This window comes from Thalassophryne amazonica, chromosome 7 (genome assembly GCF_902500255.1).
Source record: "Thalassophryne amazonica chromosome 7, fThaAma1.1, whole genome shotgun sequence".
NCBI classification, from domain to species: Eukaryota; Metazoa; Chordata; class Actinopteri; order Batrachoidiformes; family Batrachoididae; genus Thalassophryne; species Thalassophryne amazonica.
Genome location: NC_047109.1, coordinates 10298619 through 10316654, shown reverse-complemented (window position 1 = coordinate 10316654; position 18036 = coordinate 10298619). Strand labels below are relative to the sequence as shown.

Sequence of the window (18036 nt, the reverse complement as noted above, 5' to 3'; positions counted from 1 at the left end):
AGAAGCTGCTCATTTACATAAAGCTTAAATTCAGACCTGAATGTGTTGCTGATAGTGTGTGCCTTTGAAGGATATTTGTTGTAGCTGTTGACTTACCTCACCTTTTCCATCCTTCACAGAGTCAGTTTGTCGTGTCCACCTGGGGGGTGTTCGGCGGTGAGTCTGGGTCCAGAAGCGTCGGGCTTCGATCCATTTGGGTGCTGGAGAGCGCGCCGTCCTTCACCTCGCCAGACAACCGCACATTTATGTTGTACACAATTATTGCACAGAAGGAAAATAAATTTGTTTTGTTTTTGGAACCGCTTTCTGGTTATTTTAGCGCTGGGTTCAGTCAGACGCTGGTCGCGCTCCTCAACTCGCGTCTGCACATAACAGTTATGCTGCTATAGACTTAGACTGCTGGGGCTTCCCATGATGCACTGAGTGTTTCTTTCTCTTTTTGCTCTGTATGCACCACTCTGCATTTAATCATTAGTGATTGATCTCTGCTGTCTTCCACAGCATGTCTTTTTCCTGGTTCTCTCCCTCAGCCCCAACCAGTCCCAGCAGCAGACTGCCCCTTCCTGAGCCTGGTTCTGCTGGAGGTTTCTTCCTGTTAAAAGGGAGTTTTTCCTTCCCACTGTCGCCAAATGCTTGCTCACAGGGGGTCGTTTTGACCGTTTTTCTGTAATTATTGTATGGCTTTGCCTTACAATATAAAGCACCTTGGGGCAACTGTTTGTTGTGATTTGGCACTATATAAATAAAATTGATTTGATTTAGTTCTTGACCAAGTTTGCACACTGCAGCAGGGTTTTTGGTTCATTTCTCCACACAGATCTTCTCCAAATCTTTCAGGTTTCAAGTTTCAGCTCTCTCCAAAGATTTTCTATTGAGTTCAGGTCTGGAGACTGGCCAGGCCACTCCAGGACCTTGAAATGCTTCTTACAGAGCCCCTCCTTAGTTGCCCTGGCTGTGTGTTTTGGGTCATTGTCATGCTGAAGACCCAGCCATGACCACATGACTTTCTCCCATGCCTCCTCTGGATCATCCAGATGGTCACTGGTGAACTTCAAACGGGCTGGACATGTGCTGGCGTGAGCAGGTCATCAACTTGAAAATACAGCCCTGATCAGACAACTGACACTCCTGACTTTTAAATATTAATTAAAATGTGATCAGAAATACAAGCAAATGACATAATTTTATATAATCAGAATATTTCAAAGAAGGTCCAAAGTTACTGAACCGGCCAATTAAAGACTTTTTATTGCTGCTTTAGAGCTGTTTAAAATCTCCTCTGAAGAACAAAAAACAAAACAACAAAAAAAAACTTGACAGTTTAACCTTTCAAAATGTGTTTGAAGTATAGTTTAAAAAAATATCAAATCTCATTTCTGAACCTGGAAGAAGTGAATATTTGGCTGTTTTTCCATGATGAATGAATTGATGAATTGCTTGTTAAAGTTTGTGGATGTTGGTGCCTTTGAACAGTGATGCAGCGATGCGCCGTTTGGTTGTCATTAGTGCACAGATGTGCCAGTTGGCAGCAAGCCGTGCAGCTGGCACAATGAGCTTTTTGGAGATGTGTGACAAGTAGAACATCACCTAATCTTCTTCTTGTTTACTGTTTTTCCTTGGCAGGCCTATCTCCTGGGAATCATCATCTCCATATGTGGGAATGTGCTCATCAGCATTTCACTCAACATACAGGTACAGCTGACACGCAGCACGCACTCAACGCTCCAAAACAACCTTTTTTGGTTTTATTCCCCTCACTCTGTAAGTGGTGCTTTCACTTTGCTCTCCATTCAATAAAGTCTGTATGTGATCAGCAGGATTTACTGAACATGAACTGTTAATGTTCTATTTCAGGCCACTTTGAACTCACAGCAAAAACTGGAGTGTTTAAAAGAGTTGGTTTTAACTCCAAAAAGTGTTACTTGGTGCTTGAGAAAGAATTCCAAAACTTTCCAAGGTCAGAGTTAATCATATCAGTTTAGATTCAGCTCTGTACAGGTGTGCTTTAAGTCTAAAGGTGTTGTTTTAACTCTGTCCAGGAGTTAACTAGAAGGTTGAGGGTTCAAATCAGACCTGATGACTTTGAGTGTGGTGTTCTTTATAGTAAATACTCAAACAAATACAATTTTAAATCCTAACGGTGTTAATCTCTGTAGTGACAGAAATTGTGCTGTTGCAAGTTTAATTTAACTCTGGAAAATGTGTCACGATATCAACACTGTACAAGTGTATAAATCACCTCTGAGTTAGTTTAGCTCTGGCCTTTCTGCTGGATAAATATTTAAAGTTTCACTCTTCATATGTGTTGTTTTTGTTTTATCTACAGGATTGTTTCATTTTCATTTTAATTTTTTTTTTTTTTTTACGTTGCAACACTTGTCCAGTTTGTTTGCTATAGCACTTTTCACAGTCCTCTCCTGTAGGGGGCAGTCTTCGTTACAGTTAGGTGAAATCTGAGAGTCTCACTGTCTTTTTTGCTCCAAATTTCTTTCAATGACTAGATTATTACTTTTGGTGACATTACCAGAATGTTCTGGAAACGTGTGGATGAAACATATCTTTAGATGACTTTATGTAACATTACCAGAATGTTCTGGGAACCAAAAAGAAACTTTCCTTAAAAAACCTTCGCAGAACATTAAGTCTAGTGTTCTCAAAACCTTTTTGCTAACGTTACTATCAAGCGTTTTGGGAATCAAAAAAAAAAAAACTTTCCTCTGAAACATTCCGAGAACTTTACAGGTAACATTCTGATAACATTTGACAAATGTTCTTGTAACGTTTTGGGAACTTTATTTTGTTAGCTGGGTAGGGACCTTATTTTGTGTCATGTTCTGGGGAAGTTTCTGAGACTTTTGCATCACATGAACACTTAAATTGTTATAATCATTGCTTTGGAATTTTAATAATTGTTGTAATAATTACAATTTTAAAGTTATAGCATATATAGGAAGATGCCACTAAACAATAAGCTAAATTTATTACTTGATTATGTTAGGTGATGATATAATAAACTTTGTGACAGAATTCAGAGAATTATATATATATTGATAGATAGACAGACAGACAGATAGATAGAGGCAGTGGTGGTGGCCAAGTGGTTAGTGCACTTGGTTTCAGTGCAGAAGGTTCCGGGTTCTAGCCTCACTCCTGCCACATGTCTCCATGTAATGTGGAGCAACGTCAGGAAGCGCATCTGGTATAAAACTTGTGGCAAATCAACATGCAGACCCACCTTGGATCTACTTGGTGACCCCTCATGAAAACAATGGAGCAGCTGAAGGGACTTAATTTAGCTTTATATAATCAAAGCGCAAACGTTCTGAGAATGTTTGGCCTTATGTTCTCAAAATGTGTGTGCAAACATTCTGAGAACCAAAAAAAGTTCCAGCAACTTTACAGCTAACATTCTGATACCATTTGCAGGGCTGGATCCAGAGTGAAAATCTGACAGATGCATTTTGGCCCAATGATGAAATAAAAATCATACGCGTCTTGTTATTCAATAATCTTCATTCTTTTATTTGTGTGCAGCATACACTGTTACACTTCTTTTAATATATTTATTATACTTCATGGGCCATAGTGAACACTTCTTATTTGTATAAATACGAGGTCTCTTAGATAATAAACCGACCCTTTTATTTTTTTTTTTTAACTATATGGATTTGAATGACATGCGATTACACCAATCATGCTTGAACCCTCGTGCGCATGCGTGAGTTTTTTCACGCGTGTCGGTGACGTCATTTCCCTGTGGGCAGGCCTTGAGTGAGATGTGGTCCCGCCCTCTCGGCTGAATTCCTTTGTTTCACACGCTGCTCGAGATGGCGCGCGTTGCTTTATCAAAATTTTTTCTGGACCTGTGAGGAATATCCGAGTGGACACTATTCGAGAAATTAAGCTGGTTTTCTGTGAAAAGTTTAATGGCTGATGAGAGATTATGGGGTGTTTCTGTCGGTGTAAGGACTTCCCACGGAGCGGGACGTCCTGCAGCGCTTCCAGGCGCTGTCGTCGGCCTGTTTCGACCTGAAAACATCCTAATTTAAGGCTTAATTCACCCAGGACATCGTGAGAGAACAGAGAAGATTCAGAAGAGGCCGGCATGAGGAATTTATGCGGACATTCCACTGTTTAAGGACATTTTTTTAATGAAAGACGTACGCGCAAATTCACCGAGTCGTTTCCGTGACGACTCGGCAAATCTGTGTGCGCCGCGACAGGAAAAACACCTCCGTGTTGAAAACCATTTGTAGAATTCAGGCGGCTTTTAATGGCTTTCAACAAGTGAGTAACTGAGAAATTGTTTAACAGCTTGGGCATGTTCCAACTTGCCCATTAAGATTTCCAACGGAGGTGTTTTTCCTGCCGTGACCCCCCGCGGTCGGGTCCAGCCCGACATGCGACTCTGCCCGCACGTTCTTTCATTACAAAATGACCGTTAACAATGGAATGTCAATCAATCAATCAATCAATTTTTTATATAGCGCCAAATCACAACAAACAGTTGCCCCAAGGCGCTTTATATTGTAAGGCAAGGCCATACAATAATTATGTAAAACCCCAACGGTCAAAACGACCCCCTGTGAGCAAGCACTTGGCTACAGTGGGAAGGAAAAACTCCCTTTTAACAGGAAGAAACCTCCAGCAGAACCAGGCTCAGGGAGGGGCAGTCTTCTGCTGGGACTGGTTGGGGCTGAGGGAGAATGTCCGAATAAACTCCTCATGCCGACTTCTTCTGAAAGTTCTCTGTTCTCTGACGACTTACTGCGTCAACAGAGCCTGAAATGTGGAAGTTTTCAACTTGAAACGGCGAGACGCTGCCGCCTCGAAGCGCAGATCGCCGTCAGGCGCCGTGGACCGTCCTTAAAGCGACACTACCAGACCAAAATCTCTCATCAGCCGTTAAAATTTTTACCGAAAACCAGCTGAATTTATTGAATGGTGTCCACTCAGTTGTGCCTTACAGTTTTGAAAAATTTTTTATCAAACAAAGCAACAGTCTCTGAGCCATTCCTAAACAATGAAAAAAATCGACGAGCGGGTGGACGACTCCTCACTCAAAGACTGCCCACAGGCGAATGACGTAACCGACAGGCGTGAAAAAACTCTTGCATGCCCACGAGGGTTCAAGCATGTCTGATGTAATCACACGTGATTCAAATCCATATGGTTTTTGAAAAAAATAAGGTCGGATACTTTTCTAATAGACCTCGTATGATGTCCTAAAAAAACACTATAACAAAAATTGATTGTAAACAGGATCAAATTTATTGCCAAAATCTTTCAATTATACCTGAATCTATATATGATTTTTTTCAGTTGATAAAATCAATAAAAGTATGACTGCATATATTCTTAATAATAATATATTGAAATACAGACAGTTCACAGAAGACATTTTCCATTGATACCAATCAAAATTAGAAACAGTCCAGCAGGTAACAATATTCATCATGTCCATGACTAAATATACTAAAACAAATACATCACAATTGTACACATATTGTACAATTGTGATGTATTTGTTTTAGTATATTTAGATTTTGTTGTGATTTGGCACTTTATAAGCCTTTATGAGTCTTAAAGTAAATAAATATGAAATTGGTCACTGGATTCTTAAACTCTGGACATAATAAACTCTACATGTGGATCCTTGATCTCTGGACATAAATATGAATAAACAAAATCTGTAGTTTTTGCAAAAGCATTTCCTATCAGACATTATTGGCATGAATATCTTTCCATATATCTGAGCTGAGCTCTTAGCTGCTGTGCTTCACGTCAGGAATTTGTAAAGAAATACAGCACGTTTCATTTTGGGAGGAAAAAAAAATGTTTTAGTCGATTGTAGTTTCTTGTCTCTATTACAACGTTTGGAAAGAGGTGTCATTTTATTTAAAGTGGCAATTAGTTTTGAAGTTATTCCGACTGGACTTTGTCTTGGCAGAGAGCCGCGCAGCGTTTGGAGCTGTGTGAACGGAACGGAGGACGATTGTCGTTTCTTGACGGCAACAAGACAAGAGTCCCAGTTAGTGACTTTAATACACACAAAAGTGACTCACAGTATTTTAATGGCTTTGAGAGGGGTTAAGAGGCGGACTTACCGCTTCTGAAGAGCAGCAAATCAAAGAACCAACGAGCTAGTGGATCGAAGCATTGCTTCAGTGGTTCACGGCTTCAGAGTGGAGTTGCGCTGCAGAAACGGTTGATTACAGACCTGCTGCAGACCAAACCCTGAATATCCAACTTTATTTGTACGTCCGTATGACTCTGTAACTCGGAAAAATCCGTATAATTTACGGACAATAGGTTGACATTAAAACCACCGAAAAGCTGTGTTTATGTTCACCGCGGGGACACGTTCGGCACTATTCAGGATTATTCAAGATTTTTTTTTTTTTACCGATGATGAACGATGCATAAAAAAATTTGACTGATGTGACTGCATCGGTCCAAACCGGTCTGGATCCGGGCCTGATTTGGCAAACGTTCTCATAACATTTTGGGAAGCTGCAACTTTTTGAGAAGCTTATTTTGTTCGCTGGGTAGCTGTGAATACTAGATATGCTAATATTCTACAAAAAAACATTCATCTCCATTGCCATGACTACGACACTGTTCATGAAATCATCTCTTAAACCCTCATCAAACTCGACCACGAATTGCATGAATGCCATACAAATTGACATTCGAACGACATTCATGCAACTCGTACTGCACTTGAACGCCTCGTACAGCCTTCCTACAGCAGTTGGCACATTCGTGTGTGGCCCGTGCTGGTACACATACAAATGGCGGTGGAGTTAGTCATACCGCATTTGTACTGCTGTAGGAATGGACAGTTGAACATCATTCATGGAAGTCGTACTGCATTCGACCTGCAGCACAAATTGCAAGAGTGCCGTTCAAAGTTACATTCATGCATGTCATGCTGCAGTCCAGCTGCATTTGAATTCCCCGCACAGCATTTTTGTGGCACTTAGGGAAGTATGCCAAATTAGCAGGCCAGCATGACTGTAGAGCGCATGCACACTACTGTTGTGCTGCATTCGAACTGGGAAATATTCGTACGTGGTCATACTGCTGTGTGACTGCTAGCCTGAATGGCATTCGAACTGGTACACAACTGGCATCTGAAATGGCAACTCACCACCATTCAGAGAAGTGTGATTGCACTGGCATGTCCTGATTGTGCCCCCGATGAGCCCCCCTCCCCCCCGCATCCTGTTCAATGCACAAAGGAAATATTGTAATGTGCAAAGTCGCAATCATCGCGCGAGAGACATGAACATTGCACAATCACACCGAATACACCGTGTGTCACAGCTACTCGGCGCATCTTCGTGACATGCTGACACTGCGGCCATGTGGACGGGGTCTAACAGCCATGATGACATGCCAATGGGTGTGTGATTACATGCACAATCTGGACGTTCTAATGCAATCACAAACGCTGTGTCAGTGAGTCTCAGAGCCGTGCGAGTTGCCGAGTGCTTCTGAGATGCTCAGACTCACCCACCTGACTGTTTTTATTTTTATATATCCTTATTTGTTTTTGAGAGAACTAAAAAGAAAAGAGAAAGCATGCCAGTCAGGTGGCTGAGTCTGTGCATCTCAGAGCCTTGCGAGGCACCACCACCGCTTTGTACCAACACCAGCAAACTCGTGGACTCCTGCTCTTTTCAATCCGAACGGGACAACAGCTGATTGCTGCAGTGCACATGCATGTGCCTGCTTCATCCACACATCTCACATGTTTGCCTAACAGCTCATGCGTGCACCCGTCTGTTCAGCACGCACAAGTGCTATGGGCGTGGATCATTTCACCACACACTCACAGACAGGTCTTGTTCTGAGCACGCACATGTCCGCCAGTTCGAGCAGGCATAGACGATGTGGGCTGTGTGGATCATGCAGTCACACGCACGCGCGCCAATTCGATTAGGAATTAACCTGGACTGGAATTGTCCTCCTGCTGGCGATCGGGCCGTGAGGAGTTAATGAACTTATTTAATTGGTCACAATCTTGACACTGGAGAAGGTGAATCCATCCATGAGGAGTGATGTCCTCTGAACGTGGATGCTTGGCCCGCCTCTTCTTCTTCTGCGGTTTTGAAGCTTCACTGCCAGCAAAGTCCAGCAGGATGAATACAATCTATCAATCCAGGTTTGTGCTGATAAAAGAATTTTTCGCCCTGGCGTGTAGAATTGCAGAGGCTTGGTGTACATTAGCACAGTGTTGTGTAGATTTACAAACAGTTATGATGTGTTGTGTAGACTTGCTTAAAAACTGTGTACTTTCTGCGTCCAGTGCACTACACTGAAAAAAAATTAAACATGTTTAATTTCTTGCGTTCTCCTTGCGTATCCCTCAGAATACTGCTGCATAGAGAGCAACAACTCGTCATAGAGCTGCTTAAACTCAGTGTAGGCGGTACACCGCAATACGCAATTCTACATTGGCCCCGGTGTGAAAGTGGCTTTAACAAAATATTTACTGTTTTAATAATGAACAGATCTTTCCGATTCTCACTCCAACAATCTGAGTGGAGCCAAATAAAGGGTTGGAGCCAGGAAATTGTGAGAAGGAATTTTGACAATGAGCAATCAAAAGCTTGGGACCATTACCTGGAATCCAATCCAAAAATTGCAGTAAATTCCACAGAAAAGGTCAATGGCAGGACGTTTTTTAGCATCGTTTTTGAAACAGATGGAGTCTTTTGGGTCTTGACAGAGGAACCATTGTTCTGAGTGCCCTCTAGATCATTTGTAAGATTGTTTAGAGAGCTGTTCATAAAGTCATGAATTGTTCATAAACTCATGAATCCATTTAAGCAAATGTAGGAAGTTCTGTTTTGGTATAAACCATTAACTGTTGACTCACATTATTTTAAGTTTCATGTTGCATATGGATGAGAACACATGCCCGTCGATGGTAGGGTGGATGTGGGTAAAAAGATTTTCACTCAACAAAAATATAAACACAACACTTTTGCTTTTGCTCCCATTTTGTATGAAATGAACTCAAAGATCTAAAACTTTTTCCACATACACAATATCACCATTTCCCTCAAATATTGTTCACAAACCAGTCTAAATCTGTGATAGTGAGCACTTCTCCTTTGCTGAGATAATCCATCCCACCTCACAGGTGTGCCATATCAAGATGCTGATTAGACACCATGATTAGTGCACAGGTGTGCCTTAGACTGCCCACAATAAAAGGCCACTCTGAAAGGTGCAGTTTTGTTTTATTGGGGGGGATACCAGTCAGTATCTGGGGTGACCACCATTTGCCTCATGCAGTGCAACACATCTCCTTCGCATAGAGTTGATCAGGTTGTCAATTGTGGCCTGTGGAATGTTGGTCTACTCCTCTTCAATGGCTGTGCGAAGTTGCTGGATATTGGCAGGAACTGGTACACGCTGTCATATACGCCGGTCCAGAGCATCCCAAACATGCTCAATGGGTGACATGTCCGGTGAGTATGCCGGCCATGCAAGAACTGGGACATTTTCAGCTTCCAAGAATTGTGTACAGATCCTTGCAACATGGGGCCGTGCATTATCCTGCTGCAACATGAGGTGATGTTCTTGGATGTATGGCACAACAATGGGCCTCAGGATCTCATCACGGTATCTCTGTGCATTCAAAATGCCATCAATAAAATGCACCTGTGTTCTTCGTCCATAACAGACGCCTGCCCATACCATAACCCCACCACCACCATGGGCCACTCGATCCACAACACTGACATCAGAAAACCGCTCACCCACACGACGTCACATACGCTGTCTGCCATCTGCCCTGAACAGTGTGAACCGGGGAGGACGGCGAGCATGCAGATGAGCTTCCCTGAGACGGTTTCTGACAGTTTGTGCAGAAATTCTTTGGTTATGCAAACCGATTGTTTCAACAGCTGTCCGAGTGGCTGGTCTCAGACGATCTTGGAGGTGAACATGCTGGATGTGGAGGTCCTGGGCTGGTGTGGTTACACATGGTCTGCGGTTGTGAGGCTGGTTGGATGTACTGCCAAATTCTCTGAAACGCCTTTGGAGACGGCTTATGGTAGAGAAATGAACATTCAATACACAAGCAACAGCTCTGGTTGACATTCCTGCTGTCAGCATGCCAATTGCACGCTCCCTCAAATCTTGCAACATCTGTGGCATTGTGCTTTGTGATAAAACTGCACCTTTTAGAGTGGCCTTTTATTGTGGGCAGTCTAAGGCACACCTGTGCACTAATCGTGGTGTCTAATCAGCATCTTGATATGGCACACCTGTGAGGTGGGATGGATTATCTCAGCAAAGGAGAAGTGCTCACTATCACAGATTTAAACTGGTTTGTGAACAATATTTGAGGGAAATGGTGATATTGTGTATGTGGAAAAAGTTTTAGATCTTTGAGTTCATCTCATGCAAAATGGGAGCAAAACCAAAAGTGTTGCGTTTATATTTTTGTTGCGTGTACATGTGATTTCTTTACATATATACAACCCCAATTCCAATGAAGTTGGGACATTGTGTAAAATGTAAATAAAACAGAATACAATGATTTGCAAATCCTCTTCAACCTATATTCAGTTGAATACACTACAAAGACAAGATATTTAATGTTGAAAGTGACAAACTTTATTGTTTTTGTGCAAATATTTGCTCATTTTGAAATGGATGCCTGCAACACGTTTCAAAAAAGTTGGGCCAGTGGTATGTTTATCACTGTGTTACATCACCTTTCCTTCTAACAACACTCAATAAGCGTTTGAGAACTGAGGACACTAATTGTTGAAGCTTTGTCGGTGGAATTCTTTCCCATTCTTGCTTGATGTATGACTTCAGTTGTTCAACAGTCCAGGGTCTCCATTGTCGTATTTTGCACATCATAATGTGCCACACATTTTCAGTGGGCGACAAATCTGGACTACAGGCAGGCCAGTCTAGTACCCGCACTCTTTTACTACGAATCCATGCTGTTGTAACACGTGTAGAATGTGGCTTGGCATTGTCTTGCTAAAATAAGCAGGGAATTCCCTGAAAAAGACATTGCTTGGATGGCAGCATGTGTTGCTCCAAAACCTGGATGGACCTTTCAGCATTGATGGCGCCATCACAGATGTGTAAGTTGCCCATGCCATGGGCACTAACACACCCCCATACCATCACAGATGCTGGCTTTTGAACTTTGTGCTGGTTACAATCTGGATGGTCTTTTTCCTCTTTTGCTCGGAGGGCACAACGTCCATGATTTCCAAAAACAATTTGAAATGTGGACTCATCAGACCCCAGCACACTTTTCCACTTTGTGTGTGTCCATTTTAAATGTGCTCAGGCCCAGAGAAGGTGGCGGCATTTCTGGATGTTGTTGATGTACGGCTTTTGCTTTGCATGGTAGAGTTTTAACTTGCACTTGTAGATGTAGCGATGAACTGTGTTAACTGACAATGGTTTTCTGAAGTGTTCCTGATCCCACGCGGTAAGATCCTTTACACAATGATGTCGGTTTTTAATGCGGTGCTGCCTGGGGGATCAAAGGTCACTGGCATTCAGTGTTGGTCTTCGGCCTTGTGACTTTACATGTAGAAAGTTCTCCAGATTCTCTGAATCTTCTGATTATATTTTGGACTGTAGATGATGGAATCCCTAAATTCCTTGCAATTGAACGTTGAGAAACATTGTTCTTAAACTGTAGGACTATTTTTTTTTCATGCAGCTGCTCACAAAGTGGTGATCCTCGCCCCATCTTTGCTTGTGAATGGCTGAGCCTTTTGGGGATGCTCCTTTTATACCCAATCATGACACTGACAATTAGTGTCCTCAGTTCTCAAACTCTTATTGAGTGTTGTTAGAGGGAAAGGTGATGTAACATTGTGGTAAACATACCACTGTCATAGCTTTTTTTTGAAACGTGTTGCAGGCATCCATTTCTAAATGAGCAAATATTTGCACAAAAACAAAGTTTATCAGTTTGAACATTAAATATCTTGTCTTTGTGGTGTATTCAATTGAATATAAGTTGAAGAGGATTTGTGAATCCTTGTATTCATTTTTTATTTACATTTTACACAATGTCCCAACTTCATTGGAATTGGGGTTTTTATATATATATATATATATATATATAATCACACACATCTCAAACATTTTTACATTGTCATTATAGGGTATTGTGTGTAGAATTTTGAGGAAAAAAAATTTAAAATTAATTTCATCCATTTTGGAATAAGGCTGTATGTAACATAACAAAATGTAGAAAAACTGTAGCGCTGCGAATACTTTCCAGGAGTGCTGAGTTGCATTCTGTAAATGTGTAGACAAATATTTAAATGTGTACATAAATATTAATAGCTGATAAGCTTTTTTTCTTCCAGATCATCACTTACAACTCATGCGTAATTCTCAGCTGGCAATCATTTTACATGTGACTTTTGCTTCACTTCTGTTGTGGTCGATCTACAAATGTGTACAGAGATTTGTCCCTAATATCTTTTTACGTCCACCAACAGCATTTATTTATTTGTCTGTCTGTCTGTCTGTCTGTCAGCAGTATTATGTTAAAACGACTTCACAGATTTTCACCAAGTTTGCACCACAGATAGATATTTGGGCATGGAAGACGGCATTAAATTTTGGAGGTGATCTGGATCCGGATTCTGGATCAAGATTTCACTTTATATAGGCTTTGGAGGATTACTTCAAAAGTATTTTACAGATTCTCACCAAATTTGTAGATATTGGGGCATCGAAGACTCCATTAAATTTTGGAGGTGATCCTGATTGGTGGACGTTAGAAATCCTTATTTGCTCTTGGCAAGCCAAAGAACCCATTCTTGGAGTACAACTCCTTGTACCCCAAACTAATTATTAATTATTCTTAGGTCATTACTTTTCCTTATAAAATATGACTTTGTGTTTTTTTAAATACATTCCTTTTAAAATACATTCATTAGTAATTATTCATCCTTCTATTTTTTATCTGCTTTATATGATCATTAAAAGTAGTTTTGCTGTTTTTCTTAATATATTTTGGATTTAAACTGTTCCTGTTAGGTACTAGGATGTATTTCTTTTTCAGTGTATTTCCCAGAAAATGATGAAGAACCAAGAATGGATGCTTCAGCTTTTCATACCTGATATTGATTGTTTGAAAAAAAGATTTTTATAGAAAATTCTCTGAATTCTCATTTGCAGATTAACCACAACAGCAAAAGTCACGTGCAATACAAGTCCCAGCTGAGAATTTTGCGTGAGTTGTAAAGGATGACTTGTCCATATTTTGTGATCCGGAAGAGAAATATTTAGTCTTTTCAAATTTTAATGCAAGCGAAGTGACGCGAAGCTCCTTCTGTGTTACAGGGAGTCCCAAACAGGAAGCGCCAAATTTTGAGTCCACAGTGAAACAGGAAATGTCAAACACTTCCTGGATCGACACTTCCTGGATTGACAGACGAGGTCTCATGGAATCTTGTTGGAACTCGGTGGCAAATTCACACTGAAACAGAAAGTGCCAAATTTTGTATCCACAGTGAAACAGGAAATGTCAAACACTTCCTTGCATGGGTGGAGCTAGAGCAGAGGCAAGGGTTGCGCTGGACTCCCCTGAAATCTGATTGGATACAGATGATTGACATTTCATGATGCAGCATGTCTTGTTGAAAAGAGCTGCATTTTGAAATCAGTGAGTCATATTGACTGCTTGGTTCCAGTAGTTGGTGCTGTGTACCACAAAAAGTTCTAATTCACCTTAGCAGAAGAAGAAAAATGTTTGCCTCAGATTTGAACTTAACACAGTTATATTGGTGAGTAAATAACCATATTTTATGGCAGAAATTAGGTCCAGGTTGTTAAAAGCAGCATTTATCCTTTAATTCAGGTTGTCTTATATATACATGTGTTTTTCCAGTGATTTTTAAATGAGCAGGCAGATCACCAGTGACACACCAGTGACAACTTTAGATGAATAAATCTAAAGTTATCTTCCTTAAACTCTTACTGAAGGCAAATCTCTACAGCTAGATATAAATTAATTAAAAATATAAAATCCAGCTTCCTGATGAAGTGGTGTAGAGGAGGATTTTCTTCAAAAGAAGACCCGATGGTTCAGCTACAATTTGCCAGAAAGTACATTTGATATGAAAGCCTAGATTTGATGTTTTGGTGATAATTTATTTTTATTTTATTTACATAATTTATGTAAATAAAGTCCAAGACATATTCAGTGACTTGGAAATGTTCATGTTTCCATCCCCTGACTTGTCTGAAGGAAACTGATTATTATTTACAGGTATTATCAAGTTTTAGAGATTTGCTTTCAGTTTGAGTTTGAGGAAGATAATTTTAGAAATTTTTATTCTTTGTTTGTTGTATTTCTTGTATTTGAAGTGGCATAAACAAATTAAAATGTGTGAAATTCCAAGTGTTCCAATACTTTTGGAGGGCACAGTGTCCCAACCTTATGATGAGTGTAAAATGAGTGTGTGTGTGATGAATGGTTTGTTTAATAATGTTTAATTTTCACTGTTGCTGCACTTTGTGTGAAATCATAGTCATATCATTTATCATATTGATATGACAAAAATGAGATACGATAATTTGGCCATATTGTACAGCCCTACTGTCAACTAGCTGAAAACTTTGAATATTAATTCACATCTACATGTGGCACGGGGTTAAGAGGGCTGTAATAGGGGGGTCTGTGGGGTGGAGCCCCCCAGAAGCTGAAAGGCAAAAAAAAGAAAAATGCATAAAAAAGGCGGGGGGTCGGGGCACGGAGCTCACCCCAGAAGCTGAAAGGTTTTAGCCATGCTAATGCTCCCCTGAAGCATTTGCTCAAAAAGCAGTCTGAAGGACCTCAATGACATGGTGAGATGCTAAAGAGCTTCGCTCGTTCATGTCTGTGACATATACATGTTATTTATGTGCTTATTTAAAGATTTGTCAACAGATTTACAAATTGCAATACACATGCAAATCCCAGTCCACATGAAAATTCAGTGAGGTGTGTCTTCTAAAATACATTCCAATTCTAAGGTAGAACTCTACTAGTGTATACTAAGGTATATCTAAAAAAAGAAGAGTCGAATAAGAAGAGTAGAATAGAGCAGAGTAGAGCCACTTAGGTGCCTGGTCTTGAGAACCAGGGATGGTAAAATAAATAAATAAAACATGTATAGTTTTATTTCTCTTACAAATCTGATTATGCATACACAGATTCTGAATACACATTTGCACATTTTTTGTGCGTACTTGTAGAACTCTGTACACATTTGCACATTTCTTTACACGCTAACAAGTCTGCACACACAGACTGATGCACAAACACACAAGTCTGTTTATGCACACACGGACTGACACACATCTCCACTTGCATTTGCAAATATTACTGCTACATTAATGGTCCCGTAGTGCAAACTGAAGCAGCACAGAGGGGTCTTGCAGCTGACATTTTAAAGAATGTTTCCTATTGGTCCTGCATTGAAGGGTGACCAGCCACTTCCTATTAGACAGTACGGCTGTCATTGATTAGCTGATACTACATGAATACTTTGAAATCTGAGTCTTTCTAGCAGAACTTGTGCTATGCTGCATTTGTTGATGGTTGTATAGAATTCTTTCTACCAGGTGTAGTCACATTTGGGCCACCGTAGGAGGCCCGGATGGTAAGTAAGCATAAACAAGACTGGACAAACTACGTAAGTAACAAATAATGAATACATACCCTGCAGCACGACTGCATCCCGTTGATTTTACTTCTTAAACTACAGACATTAAACACAAAGAATATTGTTGTGCTGTCCGACACTGTTTCCTGCTTCAGAGGGTTTTGTAATCTTACATAATTCAAAGTTCCACATGGGCAGCACGGTGCCTTAGTGGTTAGCACTGTTGCCTCACAGCAAGAAAATCATGAGCTCGCTTCCCGCCTGTGACCTTTCTGTGTGGAGTTTGCGTGTTCTCCCCGTGTTTGTGTGGGTTCTCTCCTGGTGCTCCGGCTTCTTCCCACATCCAAAGACCCACAGGTTGAATTGAAAAAATCAGCTGGTCCTGATGCTTTCGATCCATGTTTGTTAATGTTGACAGCAGATCTGATTGCTGAGCCTCTATTATTTTTAATTTGAACCTAAGCACGAACAAACTCCCTAAAGTTTGGAAATCTGCTTTTGTTGTCCCACTGCTAAAACGAGGTGAACCTTCAAATGTGAATAATTACAGTCCGATTTCAATGATGCATTTTGGCAAAAGTATTTGAAAAGTTGGTCTGTGATCAAATGAAGAACTTCGTAGAATCAAACAATATTTTAAATCCCTTTCAGTCTGGTTTTAGGAAGCAACATAGCACTGTTACTGCTATTCTAAAAGTTTTAAATGATGTGTTTGAGTCATTGGATTCTAAAATGTTTTGTGTTGCACTGTTTCTTGATCTTTTGAAGGCATTTAATACTGTGGATCACAGTTTCTTGTTAGAAACTCTTTAAATCAAATCAAATCAATTTTATTTATATAGCGCCAAATCACAACAAACAGTTGCCCCAAGGCACTTTATATTGTAAGACAAAGCCATACAATAATTACGGAAAAACCCCAACGGTCAAAACGACCCCCTGTGAGCAAGCACTTGGCGACAGTGGGAAGGAAAAACTCCCTTTTAACAGGAAGAAACCTCCAGCAGAACCAGGCTCAGGGAGGGGCAGTCTTCTGCTGGGACTGGTTGGGGCTGAGGGAGAGAACCAGGAAAAAGACATGCTGTGGAGGGGAGCGGAGATCAATCACTAATGATTAAATGCAGAGTGGTGCATACAGAGCAAAAAGAGAAGGAAACACTCAGTGCATCATGGGAACCCCCCAGCAGTCTAAGTCTATAGCAGCATAACTAAGGGATGGTTCAGGGTCACCCGATCCAGCCCTAACTATAAGCTTTAGCAAAAAGGAAAGTTTTAAGCCTAATCTTAAAAGTAGAGAGGGTGTCTGTCTCCCTGATCCAAATTGGGAGCTGGTTCCACAGGAGAGGAGCCTGAAAGCTGAAGGCTCTGCCTCCCATTCTACTCTTACAAACCCTAGGAACTACAAGTAAGCCTGCAGTCTGAGAGCGAAGCGCTCTATTGGGGTGATATGGTACTATGAGGTCCCTAAGATAAGATGGGACCTGATTATTCAAAACCTTATAAATAAGAAGAAGAATTTTAAATTCTATTCTAGAATTAACAGGAAGCCAATGAAGAGAGGCCAATATGGGTGAGATATGCTCTCTCCTTCTAGTCCCCGTTAGTACTGTAGCTGCAGCATTTTGAATTAACTGAAGGCTTTTCAGGGAACTTTTAGGACAACCTGATAATAATGAATTACAATAGTCCAGCCTAGAGGAAATAAATGCATGAATTAGTTTTTCAGCATCACTCTGAGACAAGACCTTTCTAATTTTAGAGATATTGCGCAAATGCAAAAAAAAAGTCCTACATATTTGTTTAATATGCGCATTGAATGACATATCCTGATCAAAAATGACTCCAAGATTTCTCACAGTATTACTAGAGGTCAGGGTAATGCCATCCAGAGTAAGGATCTGGTTAGACACCATGTTTCTAAGATTTGTGGGGCCAAGTACAATAACTTTGGTTTTATCTGAGTTTAAAAGCAGGAAATTAGAGGTCATCCATGTCTTTATGTCTGTAAGACAATCCTGCAGTTTAGCTAATTGGTGTGTGTCCTCTGGCTTCATGGATAGATAAAGCTGGGTATCATCTGCGTAACAATGAAAATTTAAGCAATGCTGTCTAATAATACTGCCTAAGGGAAGCATGTATAAAGTGAATAAAATTGGTCCTAGCACAGAACCTTGTGGAACTCCATAATTAACCTTAGTCTGTGAAGAAGATTCCCAATTTACATGAACAAATTGTAATCTATTAGATAAATATGATTCAAACCACCGCAGCGCAGTGCCTTTAATACCTATGGCATGCTCTAATCTCTGTAATAAAATTTTATGGTCAACAGTATCAAAAGCAGCACTGAGGTCTAGCAGAACAAGCACAG

General features: G+C 40.6%; 1 protein-coding gene across 1 annotated transcript in view; it reads left to right on the top strand.

The window, feature by feature from the left end:
* The window catches only part of LOC117513620 (NIPA-like protein 2), a 170262-nt gene that overhangs the window by 74599 nt on the left and 77627 nt on the right, over positions 1 to 18036 (top strand). Inside the window, exon 2 of the mRNA XM_034173842.1 lies at positions 1624 to 1692. Coding sequence (XP_034029733.1) covers positions 1624 to 1692 — 69 coding nt within the window. The remainder of the gene's footprint in view (positions 1 to 1623; positions 1693 to 18036) is intronic.